Below are 23,707 nucleotides of genomic sequence, written 5' to 3' on the forward strand. Positions count from 1 at the left end.
CATTTCACAATGACCTGGATACCGTTAGGCATTTTAACATGAGCTGCATATAATATACTGCTCTTATTTTTAACTATCCAGCTAAAATTTAAATGTACCTTTCTTTTTTAGGAGAACCTTTCAGCATTTAAACATGATCCCCAAATCAATATTTTGCTGCTGCCCCTGCACACAGGTTCTAATGGATTAACTATCATCGAAGCAACTCATGTTCTCTTGGTGGAGCCCATATTGAACCCTGCCCATGAGCTTCAGGCCATAGGAAGGGTGCATCGGATTGGACAAACAAAGTAAGGGCTAAAGTTAACATCAGTAATATTTGCTCCAGTTTCTAAGATACAGATCAGCATTTAAACTCTTCATTTATGTTCATCATAACCTATTCATTTTTAGTTACTTCCTTATGTATTAAATTTTCAAGTGTTATTAGATGACCAGAAGACATTTTGAGATTTCCAACCCTCCCTCCTCCAAGCAGCAAACCCCCAAATTCTCCCAGATTTTTGTCTCCTCCTTCAGAAACTACCCTGATCATTTCATCAAAACAGCTTCTTAAAATACTTAAGACAACTACTAAGTTGAAGGCATCTATCATAACTTTGAGAAGAATTGACTTTTGATTGGCTAAAGTAGCCTCCATTTAAAAGAAGGTATATTTCGTACATGACTGAAAACAAATAGCTTTTTTAAATTTTTTTTTTGTTTTTTTTTAAATTAATTTATTTATTTTTGGCTGTGTTGGGTCTTCGTCTCTGTGCGAGGGCCCTCTCTAGTTGCGGCAAGCGGGGGCCACTCCTCATCACGGTGCGCGGGCCTCTCACTATCGCAGCCTCTCCTGTTGTGGAGCACAGGCTCCAGACGCGCAGGCTCAGTAGTTGTGGTTCACGGGACCAGTTGCTCCGCGGCATGTGGGATCCTCCCAGACCAGGGGTCGAACCCGTGTCCCCCGCACCAGCAGGCAGACTCTCAACCACTGCGCCACCAGGGAAGCCCTAAATAGCTTTTTTATAAATTCTTCCCCTTAGGAAAATACAGCCTTCCAGGTCCACTCTAAGAGACAATTAGTTTAGTTTAAGGCACAAAGTAATCCTAATAGTAGATATTATGTAGTATGTACTACTTTTATTCAAATATCAGAATGGACAATTATCCTTTATAAGGCCTCTCAGATGTATTACCTCCTGGATGTTAGATGCTTTGAATTTTTTTTTTTTAAATGCATCCATACTAAGCTCTCATTTAATAAATATTGATTGAATACTTACTATATGTCAGGCATTATGCTAAATACTGAAGATTCAAATTGAATAAGACATAATTTGTTTCCCCAAGGAGATCACTATGTGGTACAGGAAACATGATTTAACATATTATAGAAGAGTGTGAGAAAATATAATAGAAGTACTGTGGTAACAAAAGAAGGGAGTGATCTCTTGTGCCCTAGAGAGTCAGGAAAGGCTTCATTAGATTGACTCTTAAAGGAATAATTATTCCAAAGTTGGGCTAGAAAAGGGTGCTCATACAGCCAGAGTTGCCTGTGCAGAAACACAGAGGAAATAAATAACATGATATTTCTAGGGACCCTAAGAAGTGAAATTGCTGGAGTATAAAGTATGTGGAGAGGAGTGGCAGGAGACGAGGTCTTGTATGCCATACTCAGAAACATGGCCTGCTTTGTAAGCAGTGGCTGGGAGAGCAAATGATGACTTTTAACTTTAAGCAAGAAAGAGACATGTTCATCAGGCAAAATATGGCAAAGTAATATAATTGTAATAAATGCAAGCTTGTTCTAAAGTACTACCAAGTAGCATTTAAAACGTAGTTATGTCTTACTGGGTTATTGCTTTCTGTTTGGTTTGGGTTTTTGGCGGTGGGGTGGGGAGAGCAGGGAGTTGGGTTTTTTGCTTTTTGGTTTTGTCCTATATCTTTAAACATTGAGTTCTTATCATTATTTTCTAAAGCACACAGTGGACTCATCCCAGATGTAAGGCCACAAGTCTAAAAAGGCCACTCAACACTGTTTAACAATCCTACTATGCTTCCCTAGTAAATAGATTTTTCTACTTTCTGAGGAGACTCTCTTAAGTCTCCTGTATCTTCCTCCTCCCCTTTGAGGACGATCTTGCCTCATTCAGAGAAAACAGATACAGTCAGATTAGAAGTACCTCACCTTTCCATCACCAGCTTGAACAGTCTACCTGCATCAATACCCACATAGTTCATTCAGTAAGTTTTCATTGAGCTCCTCCTGTGTGCCAAGCACTGTTCTAAGTACTTGAGATGCCCTCACAGAACTTAAATTCTAGTTGTAGGGGGTTGGTAGAGAGATAGATGGTAAACAATAAACATAATAAGTAAAATATATACTATGCTAGGAGCAGGGTAAGGAGGATTAAGAGTGCAGGTGGCTGGGCAGGAAGGCATGGAAGTTCTTATGAAGAAGGTAACAGCTGAACAAAGAAATGTGAAATGAGATAAAAAAGAGAGAAGGTCATGCAGATACCTGCCATCTCTGCCTCCACTTTCTGCCTAATAGTCCGTCCTCCACACAGCAGCCAAAAGGACTTCTAAAGTATAGCCAAGAATAATTCGAATCATGCATTAAACCCACTGATGGCAAGAATCCAAATTTTTGCCATGTCCTACGAGACCCTGTGTGATTTGACCTCCCTGCCCTTTGTTTACAATATGCTTTGGCCATGCTAGCCTTCTCTCTGCCCCTCAGACATTTTCAGCTTGGGCCAAGCACGTTCTCTTCCCAGGACTTTGCGTTTATTCACTGCTGCTTCTATCTGGATGCTCCTCCCACGCCTCCTTTGCTTATTAGCCGTCTCATCCCCACCAGTCGTGCTTCAGGTCCTGTGTCAGCCTCCTCATGTCCTTGTCTGCACCTGAAAATACCTTATTTTGTGTGTGTTTATTGTGTGTCTCCCCTCAATAGGTATTTGTTCATTCAGATTAAATCATTTGTTGTATTCACTGTTGACCATTGCCCCCGCCAGCACCTGGATTAGTCCCTGCCACGGTAGATACCAACTGACTGACGAATATAACATATAATATATGAAGTTTGTTTGTTCTAATTTGTTTTAAGGTGTTTTTAAACTTATAATTGTTATGTACCTTCTAGACCCACTATTGTACACAGATTCTTAATTAAAGCAACAATAGAAGAAAGAATGCAAGCAATGCTGAAAACTGCCGAGAGGAGGTAGGTAACAGTTTACTTCAAGTGGACAGGAGAAGTTTTCCTGTTCATAAAAGGTTGTATACGTGTGTAGAACTTCTTCACCTAGATGACCACTTAGTCAACCAAAAGATATAAGTGCAAATGCTTTTTAAAAACAAGGTATGAAATTTTACCTCTCCAGAATTTCCCCGTTAGTACTTTGGGCATTCTATATTTGACTTAATTTATTAATAGGGATTGTAATATATAAAAATATTTAAACTGTCCTACTATTAAAGAAACTTCATTTCAGAGCTAGTATACTTTGAACCACCCATGTGTATTGGGGGCGGGGGGGGGGGGTGTGGAGGGAGGAACTATCCTACATTTCTTTGCCACACTGGATTACTTTTTAAATGGAATCTATCTTTATGCCCAACCTAAAAGCTTTAGTCTGATAGCTGTAACATGAAATTTAGAGCGCTGCTTGATACATCACACTGGTTAGTCACATGCAGGTAGAAAGGTCTGGACTTAAAACTAGGCTGGTAATTGTGGCATTAATTTCAAAGGCAGAACAGAAGCAGAGAGACCAGAACAGCCTTAATTTTGAAAACTTAAGTTTGGAATCATAAAACTTCCTAACATTTATTTCCTAATTTATTTTCTTTAAAGTCATTTTGAAACATAAACTAATACCTAACTGAATCCTTGTGAGATAGGTATGATTGGAAGATACACTCAGAAGAGATGATTGCCTTAGAAGGGATTGTTTCCACAGAGGTACTTTGCAGAGCAAAGAAGCCATTGGAAACCAGAAATTTTCTTTCATTGGTGGTCTGTGGGAAAGAAAGGCTACCACAAGAGCTTTTTGCCTCAAACATGAAGGCTTTTTGTTAGTGGTGTTTCCATGTGTCACAGAATTCAGTGCTTATATTTAAGCTGCCTCAATAAAACAGCAATTAAAAGAGCTGTTGAATTGTTCTTGAAACAAATGAACTTTGGATACTAAGAAGGTAAGTTGTAAGGTGGGAGCTTTAGTACTAGCTGGCAGGGGTTTTGTCCCTTTGTTTTATTAATTGTGCAGAGAAAGACATTTTATGACCAAGTTTGAAAATGGTATATAGAAATCTTCACTAATTTTAACAAGTTGTAATAATGATCCCATTGCCTACTTTCTTCCAGGAGTTTCTTATGACTCAATTACAAAAACTTAGAACAAGTATGTTCTTATATAAGAATATAATATTATTGTACTATTATGTCTTATATTATTATTATAAGACCAGACAGTATATAAAGACAAATATAATAATTTATTCCTTGGGGTTTCTTTCTGATTCTGCTCACTTGCAAAATCCTGCAGTCACACAAACCCATCAGCGAAACATTCCGAGGCCTCTGTCTTGACCGTGGCTGATCTGGCAGACCTATTTACCAAAGAAACTGAAGACCTCGAATGAAGTGCACTTGATTCAATCCACAGACTTTAATGTGTTTTAAATTTTTCATAGTTTATAGAATAAAGTTATAAGTTAAACAATCCAATAGATGTCAGTAAACAGTGTTCTTAGTTGAATGAATTTATTTCTTTTTCAGTTGTACAGTGTCCTAGTAGTTATTGAGTCCTTTCCAATATACTGTTTCCACAATAGCCTATAAAGATTTTTAATTTTACACTCCCAATAAAATATTTATTTTTGTTCCCAAGAGTACCTCTATCTGAGGGAATTAAGAGAGGTAATGTGTACTTTTCTTTTGGTAAGATCAGTCTTAAAAAGAATTAGAATAACAGAGTAAGTCAACTAGTCTAGTTGTACATGACTTGGTATACTCTACCAACTAGATCTCATTTTTGAAAGAGCCTTCAGTATCTTTAGCACATGATTCACCAATATCTTATTAGTGATATTTCTAAAAGATGGTGAATTATGTTAGCTCCTAGTTCTTTGAGTAGATATAGACTGTAACTCCATAAATAGTAACTTTAGAGTAATGCAACTCCTAACAATAAGTTAATATTAGGCAATTATTTCTTTTCTCTGTATCTTGCCACTAAAAATCAAAACACTGCACACATTAAGTATTTCTATTCTATGTTAAGTATTATCAGTGTAAGCAGTTAACTTTAGCCTTTCTAAGTGTATTGATGTTTATTACTTTCCTTAAAATTATCTAAACTGCTTTCTCTACTTTTAATTTGTCTTACTGAGTTTTTACCTGTTTTAAGATTGATGTATCTGTAAATATTGCGATGTTTATAATTTCAGTTCTTATCATTATAACATGGCAATATGGCAGGGGTTTTTTTATCGCTATTATACTAATGTCCTGGGTTCTTTTCCTTTCCCATGTTCTTGTGTAACTAGACTTTTAACCACTAATATCTAAATTTATGATAGGATTTGTTATTTCATTCCACTAGTACTTTCCTCAAGGACTAGTATTTGATCTTTGGAACAAGAGAATGTCATATTCACATAAGCAAATAATTGCAAGTGATAATAACCTAGTGTTTCTTCTTCTGTGAAGAATTAATGGACTTTGAAATTGCTAAATAAGGAGTAGCTTGTTGTATCCTAGCCATTTGATGTAATACAGATGTTCTTGATTTGTTTTCTTTGAGCCTTCAGAGTTTTAGATGACCCTCAGGACTCATTAGCTCCTACTTAGTTGCCCAGAAAACTGTAATAGAAATATACCCTGGATCACATTTGTCCGAGAGGCTTTGGTGCTTAGTTAAGGTGCATTTTCTTATTCTGGTTTATAGGGTGACATAATTCAACTGAAGAAAACACACACACATTTTTGGTGCTTATTTTCTTCAGTTGAAGGAAGATATGCATTGATTCTTTTATATGAAATATTAAACAGAACTATTATTTTTGTAGCTCTTTACATGTTATAAAGAGCTTTCCTATAGATTCACGTGTTTAATTTGCCCAACAGTCCTGTGAAGTTGATATAATTAATATCATTGCTGTTTTAAAGGTAGAGAACTGAGATTCAGAAATATTGAGAAATGTGCCTATGACACACAGCAAGTAAACAGTGGAGCCAAGGTCCCCTGACTGCAAATCTCATGTTCTTTCTCTAAATCATATACCTTGTTGAGATTCAGAAGGCCCATGGTTATAATTTAATGATGAACATATTTCAGTATTTCTTTCTGTTTGTTTCCTAGTATTCCTTTTTGCGCTACAGTTTTAGGGAAAACAATTTGATATGCTTTAATTTTGTAAAAAAAAGAAATATAAAAATATAAATATACCTATCTGTATTAGAGAAAACCTGCTCTTATTTATTTCTGTAAAATATTATCAACTGAATAAATATTTTAGTGGAAATTGAAATTTGGGGATTTATTTTATTTCTGGTCCATAGAACATACTGCGTGGTTTTTGTTTTTTGTTTGTTTTGGTCTCTCAACAAAAGGTGTCAAAATTGTTTATACCACAGAAGCCTATATTTTATAGACATTTATTATTTCTTCAAAACTGTTGTGACACTTCTCCCAAATGATTGTTCAGAACAAATTCAGATCTAGTCCCCACATCTTGGCTGCAAACAAAGGACTTCTTTGATTCCTCCTTCCATCATTTTATATTCTCTGAAATGTCACTATACTTATAAATAGTTGTTCTTAAATGGATGCTTTATTAATGAACCAGTGAGAAAAAAAAATGAGGTAATTCGAGTCCTTAGAGACCTGAAATGCATTTGGATTTGGGGCCACGTCTCTGTTAAAGGAATCCAGGTGAGCTGACTAGGACTGAAAAGACTTATTTATATACAGTGAGAAATACATACACCTAATTCCTTAGTCTTTTGCTTCAAACCCAGGTAGCTTTACTATGTCTATTGCAGCTTCAACTTTTCTCTCTGCATGTGATCTCAGTAGAATGGCCCATGTTTTAGCGATACAATATTAGGGATTGGTCCCTTTCATATCATACGAATAACAACAAACTGAAAACTCTCTACATTGATAATTCAACATATAACCACAAATTCTTTGTAAACAGTTATCAAACTTAACGATACTTGTCAAAATATTTAGGATTTGAATTTAACAATGCAAGATTAATCATCAACTCAAGTTACCTTGTTAAGTGGACCAAGGAAGAAATGATGTCTTTTAAATCTTCTGCTCTCGTTTACTAGTCCTCCCAAGATTTAGTGTGCTTGAGTTCTTTATGTTTATTAAACTACAGGATAATCTTCGAGAAATGCAAAAATCACCTGTGCTAGAAGACCTCAGGCTTAGTTAAGCTGAATAAAAAGTATCTTTCAGTTTTTCTAGAATTTAAACGAACTCCCACAATTATACGCCGTTTCTTAACTTCTAACTGGCATATCAATATAAAAATGAAATGTTATTAAAACGGTACAGTACAAGCAATGTGTTTTAAACCTGTCTACTCTGATAAAGGAAATCTAATCTTCAATGATGCTTCTTCAAAGTGGGACCAATCAACTCTGTATTTTATGTAACTTACAAGAATTTCCATGTACCTCTGTTACATTGTGAATGTGATATAAACACTATCCCACATAAGGCTTGAATTTGAACCACTTGCAAGCCTTCCTTTAGAGGAAGGCTGTGTGAGTAATTGATAACCCCAAAGGGAATTCAGTTCTCACAGTGGGTATATGGTGTTGCCTCTGAGTTGAATAACAGACAGTATCACATACAGAAAATAGCAGGAGAACTTGGCTGGAACCAAAGTGGGCATCTCCAGCTTCCCCATGCCTTCAGTCAGCGTTTCAGAGACGTGCATACCTTGTCTTTGAAGTTCCCGTACCATCCCTTAACCCTATTCCGTTATTTAATATCAGTGACTCTCAAGACTGATTTTGTCCATTAAAACTGACTTTGCTATAATGAAACCAAATCCTTTGTACTACAGCATATGCTTTTTCCTTGCAAAATAGAAATAAAATTTAACCTCCATTATCTGTGCAATGATTCTTTGTATGGGTGACTATTATTATTATTAGATTATTAGGTAACTTTTGCTTTCTGCCTTTCAGATATTCCATACCTTCAGCCTTTACTTAAAGAGCTTCCTCTCCAAACCCCTTTGGTATCTGTCTCCTAATAAGCCTGCTCTTATGTGCCACATCCTTGATAGAGCCTATTCAAGGAACAGTTTTGAGCGAGGACCTATTTTCAACACATGGGATCTTTTCAGATCCGTGATTTGTATGCCTCACGGTTCTGATCCCTGAACTCTCCGTGTCTTACAGAGCAAACATTTGCGCCCAGATTTCCTTAGAAACTACTTCCTCCTCACTTTATTAATAATATATTTTGGGTATATCTACTGAGATGGCCTGCGCTTATTTTCTTTCAAGACCATTTAGTGTATATTTGCCACATCCCTAATTCTGAGCTCAGAATTATAAAGGCACCTTATGCCCCTTTGTTTCCCTGCTTCCCAAACGACTGCTACACGCAGTTATTTTTTTCCAGACTGTTTGTAAAAATGTCCATTAACTAAAATGAAAACACTACTGTTTGTTGACCATACTGAGTATATTTTCCTTTGGCTGTCACAGAATATTGTCTTCTTTGCTCAGTGCAAACCTGTGTTTTAAAAGGGAATGTATTTTAATGCCTGATCTCGCTTTATTGTATTAGAATGTTTATAAACGATTAGCTGTTAAACTGTTAAAAGCATCAGTGTGGAATATTGTTTAAGTAAAACTTCCTCAGTGCTTTTCACTTTTTAATTGATAATCAGATTACTGCTTATATGCTGCAGGTGACCGTTTCTACCCTGAACTCATTCAGCTTCCCAGAGAATTGTCTACCAGCATGATACAGTACAAGTAAAGATGTCACATAGCACTTCACCTTCCTATCAAGTTGTTAACGACGACTCAATTAAGTAGACATCCAATTTATGCAGTGAGTTGTTTTTAAGGGGGGATTACTTTTACTCATGATCTCTCCATATACATACAGCAAAAGCTTAGCACGTTTCCTACTTAAATGGCTTTGGTCTTTCAAGCATCACCATAAAGATCTTTACTGAGTAAACCACTTTTTAATTCTCTCTCCCTTCCTTCCTCTTTGTTCTTTTCCTCCTTGGTTTTAAAACTGTATGTCTAGGTACTGGAAGAGCAGTTTATTCACCATCACGTAAAAGGGTGCTTATCAGACCCCCACCCAGTGTCCTAACCTGGAGTCAGTGGGCCCTTGGGAGGAAGAGGTTTCCCAGATGAGCTTCAGAGGGTAAGCCCCCCAAACTGTACACAGTCTGCAGCTCCCTGGAGAGAGTTCTGTAGCAGCCCAAACTGGCAAAGACGTAACCCATAAAGACAAAAGGTCTTTAGAGTCCGCAATAATTTTGATGCACATAAAGGTCCCGAGACCAAAAATTTTGAGAACAACTACAATAGCCTATTTTTAAATTATCTTCAATGTCTCCTCATCAAGAACAAGGCAGGGAATGGGCTAAATTTTTCTAGCCCAGTTTGTGGAAAGTTGCTATATACACAATTTTATTGATCATAGGCAAAGACCTACTGTAGAAAGAAGTCTACCCACACAGCGACAGCAAGTCTGGTAGACTGTAGAACAAGGAGTTCCATTTAATTTTGCATCTTACACTTTGTTTTAAAAAAAATTAAACGGTTGAGGTTGCTTATAACAGCTGACCTTAAACCAAAAGCCATCTCCGTATGAATACAAAGTAAACTGATATTCTGTGACTGCTCTATGACCGCAGAGATACTTGTCTCCTGTGATGCCCAGTTTTATGAGGCATTTTGTCTAGGCTGTAATTCCAGTTATCCAATCAAACACTGTGTGTTGCCGTGAAAGTGTTTTACAGGTATGATTAAAGTCCGTAATCAGCTGACTTTAAGGGAGATTATTCTGGATGACCTGAGCAGGCTTGGTTTAATCAGTTGAACGGCCTTCGAAGCAAAAGTGAAACTTCCCAGAAGAAGAAATTCCATCTGTGGACAGCAGTTTCAGCTCATGCCTGAGAGTTCCAGCCTGCCCTTCCTGATAGCCTACTCTATGGACTTCAGACTTGCCTAACTGGCCTCCACGGTCACATAAGCCAATACCTTGCCATAAACCCTGGTTTTGTTTCTCTGGTTGAACTCTGACTCATACACTACCCTTGGGGAAACAAATGGGTGATATGGTTTATGCTACCACTTTTAAATAGCATCGTAATGTTTCTAAGAAAACATATACCCCAAAGTGTTTAGCCGTGACTTAAACATCAAAGAATAAAGGTTGCACCCAAAAAAAAAGGACAGTTTATGAGTATCATTGGCTCATTCGTGGCCTCTGGTGTGGCATGTACACATTCTAGGGATAGGCAAGGAAATCCATTAAGATGTGGAAAGAAGATATTGGAACTTACACAGAGTGGAGGGTTATTTATAAAGGAGAAATTAAGCTTCCTCTTATTTAATATGCAGATCAACACCAACACCTTTATCCCCATCCATTTATATGGCAGTCACATGTCATCTGTGTAAGTGAATATGGGAGCTACTAAACTATCAGGCAAAGAAGGTGTGAAGAATTTCATCCTTCTAAGATGTCAGCGGGGAGGAGCTAGTCTACTGAATGCAGAGGAGGACAGGCCTGAAGCATCCAGCATGATTTTGATTATCCATGAGAAAGGAAATTTTAAACACAAAATGAGTTCTCAAAGGAGACAGTGAAATCGTTTCTGAAAGATTTTAAGTACAAGTGAACTTTAAGGCTCTTTTAAATCTTGTAGATGAAGCACTGTGGTATTTTCCATTTTAGATTTTTCTTTCTCCCAGAATACGTGGTGTTAAGTTCCAGAATCTCTTTAGCCAAGTGAATAATAAATAACAAAAAAGGGAGGGTGCTATTTGCTCTTCTAAAAAGTTAGTAAACATACAACTATTTCTTTTTAAAAATTTATCAAAGAATTCAGTGAATTCAGTAGAAAAGGCATTGCCTCTCTTTGGGTGTGCAGTAAATAGTTGCTGAATTTAATTGGTTGGAATAACTGGTAAACACGGTCCACACCAGAGCAGAGTTGTGTGGGTTACTAAAACATCTGCAAGCGTCCTGTCCGTTAAAGAGCACTAGCTAATAAACACTGAGAAATAATTTAATACTTCTCTTATAACTGCACTATTCCTGTGTGTTTCATATTTAATTGTAAGAAGTGCTGTTTGAATCTGTTCTTTGATTGTGATATCAGGAACGAATGGTTACACTATTATCTAAGATTGATTGAGAATTGCCTAAAGCTATTTGTTTCTTTTGGACTCCTATGAATCCAGCTGCCAAGAAAAGCGGTGCCTCTGCCCTGAAATCACAAGGCAACAGCGGATCCCAGATATAAAGAAACCGTGAAACCTGCTGAGGAGACTACCATTCAGGATAAGACACTATAGTGTGTCTCTTATACTAGACAAAATCGTGGGTCGTTTTCCTTTTCAGTTGGAGGCAAGCTGGACCTTAAAAAGCACTGATATCCAACAATAAAAAGACAAATAATCCAATTTTTAAATGGGCAAAGGATTTTTTTAATAGAAATATTTTTATTTCAAAACAAAAACATCAAAATCTTAAGAAGTCTAAGAGTTCTATAAAATTACTTCAAAAAACATCATGTATATTTTGTATTGCCACAATATAATATCACTAAACATGTTTGCCCTCAAATACGATTATCAAGTAGTCAGTACAAACAGTAGCCATTTTAACCTTAAGGGTTTTTTTTTTTCCAGCTTTAGTGAGGAATAATTGACAAATATAATTGTATATATTTAAGGTATACAATGTGATGATTTGATATACATATACATTGTGAAATACCAAATAAGATAATTAACACATCTATCACCTCACATTGTGTGGTAAGAAGACTTAAGATACATTCTCAGCAAGTTTCAGTATACAATACTATATTATTAACTATGGTCATCATACTGTACATACTCATAACTGAAAATTTGTACACTTTGACATATATCTCCCCTCTGAGAAAGATAGATAAGTGACCAATAAGCACATGAAAAGATGATCAACAGCATTAGTCACTAGGGAAATGTAAATCAAAACCATCAAAACCCTAATGAAGAGGTTGGTGGAGGGGCAGAGAGGAATGAATAAGCAGAGCCCAGAGGATTTTTAGGGCAGTGAAACAATTCTGTATGATGACTACAATGGGGGATACGTGCTACTATACATTGTCAAAACCTGTGTAGAGTCTACACCACCAAGAGTGAACCCTAATGTAAACTATGGACCTTGAGTGATAATGATGTGACAAAATAGGTTCATCAATTGTAACGAGTTACAAATTTACCACTTTGATGTGTGATATTGATAGTGGGAGAGTTGGGGGTAGGTGGAGATGGGTGGGAGGTTTCTGAGAACACTCTACTTGCTGCTCAATTTTGCTGTGAACCTAAAATGGCTTAAAAAAATAAACTCTATTAAAAAAGAAGACACACAGCGAAATACCATTTCACACCCACTAGGATAACTATAATCAAAACAATGACAAGTTTGGGCAAGGAAATGGAAAATCGGAACCCTCATGTAGTGCTGGTGGGAATGTAAAATGGTATAGCCACTTTGGAAAACAGTTTGTCCATTTCTTAAAAAAGTTAAACATACACTTACCAGCTATGCCACTCGTAAGTGTTTACTGAAAAGAATAGAAAACATACATCCATACAATGACTTGAATGTGAATAATTTGGCAGTTCTGCAAATTGTTAATCATAGAGTTACCATATGACCCAGCAATTCCATTCCTAGGAATATTAGTCATCTAGGGCTGCCATAACAAAATACCACAGACTGGATGGCTTAAACAACAGGAATTTATTCCTCAGAGTTCTGGAGGCTAGAGGTTGAAGATGAAGGTGTCCTCACATGGTCTCTCCTCCGTGTGCATCCACCCCTAGTGTCTCTCTTCTTATAAGGACACAAGTCATATTGAATTAGGGCCCCACCCTAAAACTTGTTCGTATCAGCATTATTTACAATATACAAAAGTGGAAACAACACAAATGTCGGTCAGATGATACATGGATAAACAAAATGTTGTATATATTTACAATGGAATATTATTTGGACACAGTAAAGAAAAAAAGTACTGAGACATGCTACAAAAGGATGGATCTTGAAAACATGCTAAGTGAAAGAAACCAGTAGTAAAAATACTATATGCTCCTATTTATATGAAATGTCTAGAATAGTCAAATCTATAGAATCAAAAAAGTACATTAGTGGTTGCCTAGATCCGGGGGTGCTGGGGTGTGTGGAGTGACTGCTAAGGGGCATGAGGTTTCTTTGACATGATGAAAATATTTTAAACTTAGATTGTAGTGATAGTTGCACAATTCTGTGAGTATACTTAAAAAATTGAATTGTACACTTCAGATGGCTGGGTTTTATGGTATATGAATTATATCTCAATAAAAACATTTTAAAACATTTTTTAACACAGCACAAGGGTTTTTTGGTTTTTTAAAAGTCATTTGGCATGCAAAAGCTTTAGCAGAGCCTATTCTAGATTAAAATGAGACAGATGGTCTTCAAAATATCAGGCATATTTTGTCGAGAATATTGTACTGGGGGCCTGTGAATCTCATTGATATCTGGCAGCCACAGTTAGAATGTGTGTGTGTGGAGCATCTCGAATAGCTAGCTGTAACTGACACTCAACTGAATAGATAGCCATGGGACGGGAATGAATAAAGAATGCATAGATAAAGTTCTTAGACATGAAACAAATGTGACTATTATCTTTCAAAGACTCGTTAACCCTCATGATATTCTTAGTAAAGCCTTAATCTGGCACACTTGCCAGTTTCCAATAAAAAATCATATGGTCTTCCAACTCAGCTAATGACTGTAAGTCTTATAACTTCAACCTAGTGGGTTCTTCCCATCCTAGAAACGCAATATAGTGCCAGTCTTCCTTTGACACTCAAATATTGAGTTGAACAATTGAACTGTAAGGCTCAGCTAAAGGAAAGCATTTGTGGTGTGAGCTGTGGAATGAGCTGTGAGCAACGGCATCAGTCAGGGATTCTCAACCTCAGCATTACTGACTGATATTTTGGGCTAGATAACTCTTGTGGGGAATGTCCTGTGCTCCATAAGATGTTTAGCTGTGTCTCTGGCCTCTACTCACTAGATGCTATTAGCATACCCCACCCCCAAAATTATGACAACCAAAAATGCTCCCAGGCATAACCAAATATCTCTGGGGGGTACAAAATTGAGAACAATAAGTCAAGAAATACTTAATCATTTTCCATGGTAATAACACAGACCATGTATCAAAAGGAAAATTCCATATATTTGACTTTTACTTCACTAGTATAAGCTCTGTTGGTTTGTAATATTAAGAATATTGTGTAGGGGGCTTCCCTGGTGGCGCAGTGGTTGAGAATCTGCCTGCCAATGCAGGGGACACGGGTTCGAGCCCTGGTCTGGGAGGATCCCACATGCCGCGAAGCAACTAGGCCCGTGAGCCACAACTACTGAGCCTGCGCGTCTGGAGCCTGTGATCCGCAACAAGAAAAAGGCCGCGATAGTGAGAGGCCCGCGCACCGCGATGAAGAGTGGCCCCCACTTGCCGCAACTAGAGAAAGCCCTCGCAGAGAAATGAAGACCCAACACAGCCAAAAATAAATAAATAAATAAAAATTAAAAAAAAAAAAACAGAAAACTTGTGTAAACCCCTATAAATAACAACAACAATAATACATTTTTTAAAAAAAGAATATTGTGTAATAAGTGGTGTCACTGATATTACAAATTTAGGTGACCATATTATTTGCCAAGTATATTTGGAAGATTGTCATATTTTGCTCTTAAATTTGAATCTGATATTGAAGTGCCAGCGTGGAGCCACAGAAAGAATTATATTTGTATTATAGTAAAAGACTGCCCTTGGACACATAAATGGAAACATTTCAAAGCAATTGAAATGTAATTGTATAATCAACTTTGCCATGTAGCAAAAGATTTGCTATCCACTGACAGAGAATTTGCAAATACACTCGATGTCTTTATCATTATGGACACCAGCTAATCATGACAGAACTCACCTTCGTTGTCCTTCAAGCCTATCAATTAAATCATCTAAGAAAAAAGGATGTAATCTTGTAAGTTTTGATACATCATACTTCAAGGGTTTTAAATGTGTATTTACTGCATTCTGAAACTATGGTGTGGACAGCGTCTGTCCACACATTTGAATATGTCATAACATTAATATAATATCACTCTGTGACATTAGTTTTCCCACTAAAACGTCTTCACCTGCCTCAAGAGGACCATAAGTGGACCTGATGCCTCTGCCTTTAAGAAGCTAGGGTTAAATGGTTCCTAACTTTCTTCCATCCTCCCTCCCCTCTTCCTTACCTCCTTCCTTCCTTCTGTCTTCCTTCCTTTCTTCCTCCCTCCCTCCCTCCTTCCCTCCCTCCTTTAATAAGCACCACTGAGACACTAAAACTAACATCCCCACCCACCCTTTGCAATTATTCTACATGGAACCATACAGGATTGCATTGAATCTTTTGCCTTTTAAAAGAAATTAATTGTTTGCCTTTTTTTTTTTTTTTTTTTTTTTTTTTTGGCTGTGTTGGGTCTTCGTTTCTGTGCGAGGGCTTTCTCCAGTTGCGGCAAGTGGGGGCCACTCTTCATCGCGGTGCGCGGGCCTCTCACTATCGCGGCCTCTCTTGTTGCGGATCACAGGCTCCAGACGCGCAGGCTCAGTCGTTGTGGCTCACGGGCCCAGTTGCTCCGCGGCATGTGGAATCTTCCCAGACCAGGGCTCGAACCCGTGTCCCTTGCATTGGTAGGCGGATTCTCAACCGCGGCGCCACCAGGGAAGCCCCATACTATGCATTTTTAAATTGCCTTCAAGTCAGTTAATGGCTTGGAAAACAGGTAACAGATACTTTTATTGTCTAGATATAAATCTATTAAAGTCAACATTAGTCTTATTTGTTGAAAGTTAGAATTAACCTATGAAAAATAAAGAAAGTGAGGGGAAGAGATTTATCCTCTTTTTGAATATCTATTGTGACAAGCACCGTTCAGGTATTGTAATTACCTAGAAGCATTCTTTCTTGGTAAAGAATGTTAAGGAGTAATTGAGGCTAAGCAGCACAGAAAATTAGGTTCTCTGGATAGGAATTCACATTCCTTTGAAAGAGCCTGATCATTTAGTGATATCTGTAGCTCCTCAGAAATATCAGGCTCTTCTAAGAATGATACTATATATTAACAACTGCTTTCCAAGCACTGCCTGGAGAAAAATGCATATTTTCTAGCGACATCATGACATTTACCATAAAATAATCATGCAACCAATTGAAAACACAAAGCTATTACAAAGTAGGTACTAAGAAGATACTTGAATTATTGTTACAAACAACTTATTATTTGTCTAATGGTGAATAACAAATCACTTCAAGATTTAATGACTTTAAAAAATGATAATAATTTATTTAATCTCTCATGATTTCTGTGGGTCAGGAGTCTGGTAACCACTCTCATGAGGTTGTGTTCTGTGGACTGCGGACACAGTCACTTTAAGGCGTGACTGGTATGTACTGTGTACTTAATCTTTGACATGTAATTGTTTGCTATCTGCTTTATCCCACTAAAATGTAGGCTTCATTCAGGATTTTTCTGTGGGGTGTTTTTTGTGCTTTATTCCCAATATTTAGAACAATATTTGGCAGATCATCTTCAATAAATATTTGTTCAACAAATGATGTTATGTTCGGAAATTCTTCCCCATTAACAAACAACATTTTAGAACTTGATCAAATTTTTTGTTAAGAAAAAGGATGATGTCTCATGAAATAGACAGGAGAGGCATTATTACTGAAGAAGAATAAAAACAAACTATTATGATGCAAGATTTCTAACTTTCTCCTAAAAATAACTCTGATAATTCATTGTAGATGTTTTTGTTTCCAAAATGATATTTCAAGAAATCAGCTGTAAGGGTGATTATTTTATAGCAGACTTAAAAAACATAAATATATATATATATATATATATATATATATATATATATAGTAATGATCCTGACTGCCTAGGCTGTACGTCCTTCTTCACCTTCAGATTGAATTTACCAGACAAGAAACTAGAGAGGTGAGGTGTAAAAAACAAGACTCTTCTAAGACATCCACGTTCTCTCTCTTTGAGTCTTTACTTTTTGTTGTTGTTGTTTTGTTTGTTTTTTTAAGAACTCAGTAATGAAATCAGAGCAACTTGATTTCAAATCCATGCTCCTAGATTTTTCAGCTGTGTGATATTAAACAAAGTTTTGGACTTCAGTCTTTCCTCATGGGTAGAAATAAAAATAATGATGTTACTTGATTTTATGGACAGAATTGCATCCCCCTCAAAATTCATATGTTGAAGTCCTAACTCCCAGTACCTCAGAATGTAACTGTATTTGGAGATAGGGTCCTTAGAGAGGTAATTAAGGTATAGTAAGGTCATATGTGTTGGTCGTAATTCAATATGCCTGACGTCCTTAAAAGAAAAGGAGACTGGGACACGGACACAAGAAGCACGCACAGAAGGAAGACCAGGTGAAGACACAGGGCAGGTGCATCCATCAGCTAAGGAGAGAGGCCTCAGAAGAAGTCAACCATGCTGACACCTTTATCTTGAAAATCTAGTCTCCAAAACGGTGAGAAAATAAAATTGTGTTGTTTAAGTTACCCAGTCTGACCACAAACTCGGTGGCTTAAAACAATAGAAATGGATTCTTTCCAGGTCCGGGAGCCAGAAGTTCGAAATCAACTTCACTGTTGTGGAATCAAGATGTTGGCAGGGCTGTACTCTCCCGGGAAGCCCTGGGGGAAAATCCCTTCCTTGTCTCTTCCAGCTTCTGGGGCTTCCGGCATTCCTTGGATTATGGCTGCATCACCCCAAGCTGTGCCTTTGTGATCCTGTGCCTTTACCTCTTCTGTCTGTGTCTTCCCTTTGCTTCTCTTTTATACTGATACTTGTAATTGCATTCAGGGCCCACCAGGTTAATCCAGATAATCTCCCCTTGTCATAACCCTTCACTTAGTTACTTTTATAAAGACCCTTTTCCCATATAAGGTACAAGTTACAGATTCCAGGGATTAGAACCTGCCATCGTTGGGAGCCATTATTCAGCCTAATAGGGGGATGCATTCAGATACTCACTGAACGAACACAAGTTGCCTTCCTGTGACCCTTGCATTAGTAATGCTTAATGAACAAGATGTTCAGTGTACCTGCTCATGCTGAGATCAGGGAGAGATGAAGAGTGGAAAAGAGAACACTGAGACTTAAAACCTGTTGCAGAATATTTCTATAGTGACTTCAGTTTTGAGCTTTAGCCTCCTATTTTAAAGTGTTAGAGTTTATATTTTGGAATGGAAATAAGTAATTTGAATGTAAAAGTAGGATACAGATCCAGTCGATAAGTGTCGGCAGTCTTTTACTGTTGTAGCCAGTCTTGCTATTCGGTATAGGACTTTGCATACCAGAAATCCTGCCCTTTCCCTCTGCCTATCCTCCCACCTCAGAGGCACAGGAGACAGGTGACTGTGTGTTAGAGCAGCTCATGGTTGTGTGGGAACAGCACTTTTGACCTCTGAATCTCTGGTGGCAAAGGGCCCAGAAAGGAAGAGGCAACTCTGAAACTCCTTTAACCCTTTTCTGTCACCTGTGGCCTCTTCCCGGGAATCGGAAACCACCAGGTGTGTCCGTGTCCCCATTTGCCCAGCACATGAGCTTTACTCCTTTGACTCCTCGAATGCTACCTAAGATGAACCCTCTACCACTTTCAAGGTGAGGTCAGTGGTTGCTGGCTCCTGGGCTGCCAAAAATGTCTGATAATAATAATAATGCCTCCTATTTAGTTTAGTATTTTATACCAAAGAGCACTTTGGGGCAGGTTCTGCCTTCCAGATGCTGGAAATACAAAAGCAGAGAAGACGCATTTTCAGCCCTTAGGCATCATTTCAACCCAGTTAATTATAACTCATTCAAGCCCAAAAACTCAGGGAGGAGGGTGAGAGAGGTATTGCTATGCGCATTCTCCAAATGAGGGAGCTTAGGGTTAAAAGCTTATTTAAAAAAAAAAAAAAAGGTAAAATTGTGACTTTTATACAGACATAAGAATGGACATGCATTAAAGATTTTGTTTAAATCATTCAGTGGGAACCAGGCAGATGTTATAGCTGGTTCAAAAAAGAAGTCAATGGAATCCCCTGGCGGTCCAGTGGTTAAGACTCTGCACTCTCACTGCCCAAGGGCCTGGGTTCAATCCCTAGTTGGGGAACTAAAATCCTACAAGCTGCATGGCCAAAAAAAAAAGTCTAGAAGCACATATTTGTGGGGAACAAAGGAAGGAAGGTTGAAGTGAATTATAGATGGAAGCAAAACTGTTCCCACCTCACCCCCCCTTCACCCCCACCCCCACGTTGGTGGCAGAGGGAGACTGAAGGAAGTCAATAGAACTCATACCAGACAGGACAGAATTTGTGTGCCTGCCACTTACAGTATACAGAGTTGTAAAATTGCTCCCATGGAATCAAAATCAAATAACTCAAGGATATATAGACGTACACAGGGTTTCCCAAATAGAGCCTGCGTGTGAATCTTAGACTCCCTGGCACCAGTTTAGAGAACTCCTGTTCTATACAATCAGGCCTGCTTTGTCTTGAAATGCTCATTGAAGCAAACAATGTAGCAAGATGCAGCTGAACCCAACTCTTGGGGAGACTGCCCGGACTCTCCTCATACCAGGGCACAACTCCCCGGAGGGAAACCAGCTTTGGAATTTGTTCAGACATCCACTGCTTCTCACTGCGGTCAGAGTGACAGCTTGAATTAGATTGGAAAGTAACCATTTGTTTCCTTCCAAATTCAGATGGGAAGAGCATAAGAGGGGTCAAAGGTACCAAAATGTGAACTCAGAAAGGGGCTTAAGTCAGGGACATGGGATGATCATAACTATGGGAAAGAAAATAGTCAGCCCAGAATAATAAAACTATAGCAGTTTACAAAAGATGTGGCAGTTTATGGTTCTGAACATTCCATACTAGAAATAAGTAGAAAAGCATTAAAGTCTCAGATTATGTTTATGCTTCAAATTTTATTTATTTGATATACTGGGCTGAAGAAAAGGACATTAACAAAAAAAAGATAGTGCCATTAACAACTTTGCCTACCACTAAAGACCTAAAAATGTGGCAACTCAAAAAGAAACAAATAATCATTTCAGTGTAAACTGTCTCAGAAATCTAGGACATCATCAAGCTTTGGTCTCTTTGGGCTTTTCATTTGGAAAGAATGCTGTGCCTTTTTTAGAAAAGTTGTCTTTATGCTCCAAGCCTTTTAAAAACTTATTCATAAGCTAAATGACTTTATCTCTGCACCAAGTAACAAAGTTCTGCCTTATTGCCAGAGACTTTATTGTTTGTTCTGGTTTTTGTTTTGTTTCGTTGGTAATTGTTGTTATTTTTACTTTAAAAAAATCTTCCATTTCTTTTTCAAGGATCTTTTTCAGCTTAAAAATGTTTGGCATAAGTAAAAATAGTGAGGGTTATTCAGTAATAAATGTCCTTATGGAATAAATGTGAAGACCCCCAAATTAAGGTCTAAAGCAAGGAAAGGTAAAAAGTGAAGAGTAATGAAACAAGAAGATAGGGTTTCAGGCGACAGCCCTGAGGGATTTGTCTTAAATTATAGTCACATAACAGCAAGAGAAGAAGAGGTAAATTAATCTGTCAACAAGATGTAAGAATTAACCAGTCATACAAAGAAATGCTTTGTAGCTTCATGGAACCATTGGCAGACACTCTTATGATTCAAATTACTTATGTGGATAAATAATAAGTAAAAAAGATTATCACACAAGATTTTTAACACAATCTGTTTAGCAACAATATCCCAATAATACACCATGAGTAATTCTTCAATACCCTGTATCCTACTGACTGTAGGCCCTGCTTCCTGACAACTAGTCACTTAACGAGTCACTAAAAGCAGCAGGAAGCGGCAGCCAGAAGATGCTGCTTGTCAAAGTTACCTTTCTAAAAATACTTTGATCACGTCATCTCCCTACTTAAAAAACCCTTGCTAGCTCCTGTTGACAGTGGAAATGTCCCAAACTCCTGAACAGGACACTACTGTCCTTTATTAGCTGGCCCAGCTCTACATATCTGGTCCCATCTCAGCCACTGCTATGACCTGTATTGTGCTCTCCCCCCAGATTCGTATGTTAAAGCCCTAATGAAGCCCTCATTGTGATGGTACTTGGAGATGGGGCCTTTGGGAGGTAGTTAGGGTTAGATGAGGTCATGATGTTGGGGCCCTCATGATGGGATTAGTGTCCTTATAAGAAGAGGCACCCAGAGAGCTTGGCCCCCACCCTTCCTCTGCCAAAGCATGCACCAAGGAAAGCCCACGTGAGGACATAGTGAGAAGGCTGCCGTCTGCAAACCAGGAAGAGAGCCCTTACCAGAAACTGAATCAGCTGGCTCCTTGATCTTGGACTTCCCAGCTTCCAGAACTGTGAGAAATAAATTTCTGCTGTTTAAGCCACCAGTCTATGGTATTTTGCCATAGCAGCCCATGCAGACTAAGACAGCCACTTTCTCTTAACAAAACTCCAGTTACACTAAACTTGCTATCCTCTTAACACCTGAGTGCCTTGTCAATATGCTGTTCTCTTTACCTAGAATGCTCTCCTACCCCTTCTCTGTCTTTTTAATAACAGGGGCTATTGCAAACTGACCACTCACCACGGTCATTTTCATCCAGATGGCTTAAAATATTTGTTGCTTATTGAAGGGGCGATACCACTTAAACTCGTGGAATATATTACAACATATTATCATCTATCCATGCATTTTTTTGGAAACCTGGTCTTATATATGTCTACCTTTTTATGGCTGGTCTCGGTGAACTTACTTTAAACATGTTATTCTGAAGATTTCTTCTTTGGTTAACCTTTAATCAAAACTTCTGCATTCATTTTTATTATTTTCAAGCCCCAACAGAAGTAGTTCTTCATCTAAAAAACCTTCACTCCTTTACCTGTGCTTCCGTGGATCTTCTTTACACTTTAGTGATAGCACTTACACTGTGGTATTTGATCTGTGTGCACAGCTATCTCCTTCAGGCTGGTGGGTCTGCCATATGCACCTTTATATCCTCTTCACAAATTCAGGGTCAGATACATACCTATTGTTCAACACCTGACATCCTTAGATCCAAACTCCAGTCTAATGACATTTAACACTACACAGAGTTTGGTCTTATTCACTCATTCATTCATTCAACCAAAATTAACTGAGCACTTACCATGTGCCAGGTGCCTATTTGTGCCAGATGCTGAAAATGCCGAGACGAATAAAATATGGTACCTGCCTAGCACTGTAATCCAGGAAAATGTAATAATCGCATGCCTTGGTTGCACGTGAGAGAGGGTTTTCTAAGACACTCATGGAAATAGTTTGATGAAAAATAAAGACAAAATGTTCTGTACTTCTTTAGTAGTCTTACCCAGACATAAAAACTCTATTTCAGAGAGAAATGCAGCACCTCATACATTCTGAACATAGACTTTGATACTTGAAACACAAAAGTAATTGTTCAACACTCTCTGTGTAACTGGTAAACTGTGCTAGATGCTGTGAGTACAAACATCACACACAATACTTGTCCCTAAGTACACGTTAATTCATCAATGATAAATGTCTGTTTCAGAAATAATTTTAGCAGTGTAGGGGGTTAATGTTAACATGCAATTTATATTTAGGTTATAAAAGGTTAAATGTTGTTTAAAGATTAACAGTGGATAAACAAAAATCTATTTTCGACACCATTAATGAGACTGCAAAATATATTTTTATCATTCAGAAAGAACAGAGATAGAATTCAACTTAAGATTCAACAGCAGTTTCTTCTCTTCCTGCCATTCCAACACACGCTGCTATGCTGCTCTTCTTCTTTTCAATTTATTTTTTTCCTCTTCTTCTAATTATGGTATTCACAGCCTGCAAAGCTGACTGGTCATTGTCACCAAAACTTCCAAATTTTTTTATATTGGTTTGGAATCAGAAACATCAATTAGAGACAAATTCTGTAATGTCTATTATCATGTCCTCATTCTAACTGACATCTTGTACTGCATAGTCCGTGAGCTTTACTATGGTTGACTTTTCATTTCTTTGCTTTTGTTTTTGTATTTGTATTACAAGTGTCTTTCATTTGTAACTTGAAAATGAAGGCACTCCCACATTGCCTTTTGGAACAGAGGCAATTTTGTTTCCAAATTGGTGTTATTATCTCCAGTCATTGATTTGGCTACATGGGTAAGTTATTCTGAATAATAATGAAGTATACTTTATAGTACAAGTAGATCCTGTGTTCATAGCAAAGAACATGCCTGAAAAGAGCACGTTAAGTTGAAATGTTGAAAATTTATTTTGAGTCTCCCATAGAAACAATGTTATAATAGAGTTCCCAACCAGAGGCCCCATACC

At 37.8% G+C, this 23,707-nt stretch overlaps 1 protein-coding gene across 4 annotated transcripts in view; it reads left to right on the top strand.

Moving 5' to 3' along the window:
* The window catches only part of SHPRH (SNF2 histone linker PHD RING helicase), a 126,191-nt gene that overhangs the window by 79,895 nt on the left and 22,589 nt on the right, over nucleotides 1–23,707 (top strand). For 3 of the 4 annotated variants that reach the window (XM_082405429.1, XM_082405427.1, XM_082405428.1), the window contains exons 28-29: nucleotides 112–290; nucleotides 3,131–3,211. In XM_082405429.1, the coding sequence (XP_082261555.1) occupies nucleotides 112–290; nucleotides 3,131–3,211 (260 nt within the window). Of the gene's footprint in view, nucleotides 1–111; nucleotides 291–3,130; nucleotides 3,212–4,535; nucleotides 11,692–23,707 lie in introns of those variants that run through there. The other variant, XM_082405430.1, reaches the window with a different exon arrangement.

The sequence above is a fragment of the Balaenoptera borealis genome (assembly GCF_965194805.1).
Source record: "Balaenoptera borealis genome assembly, chromosome: 9".
NCBI classification, from domain to species: domain Eukaryota; kingdom Metazoa; phylum Chordata; class Mammalia; order Artiodactyla; family Balaenopteridae; genus Balaenoptera; species Balaenoptera borealis.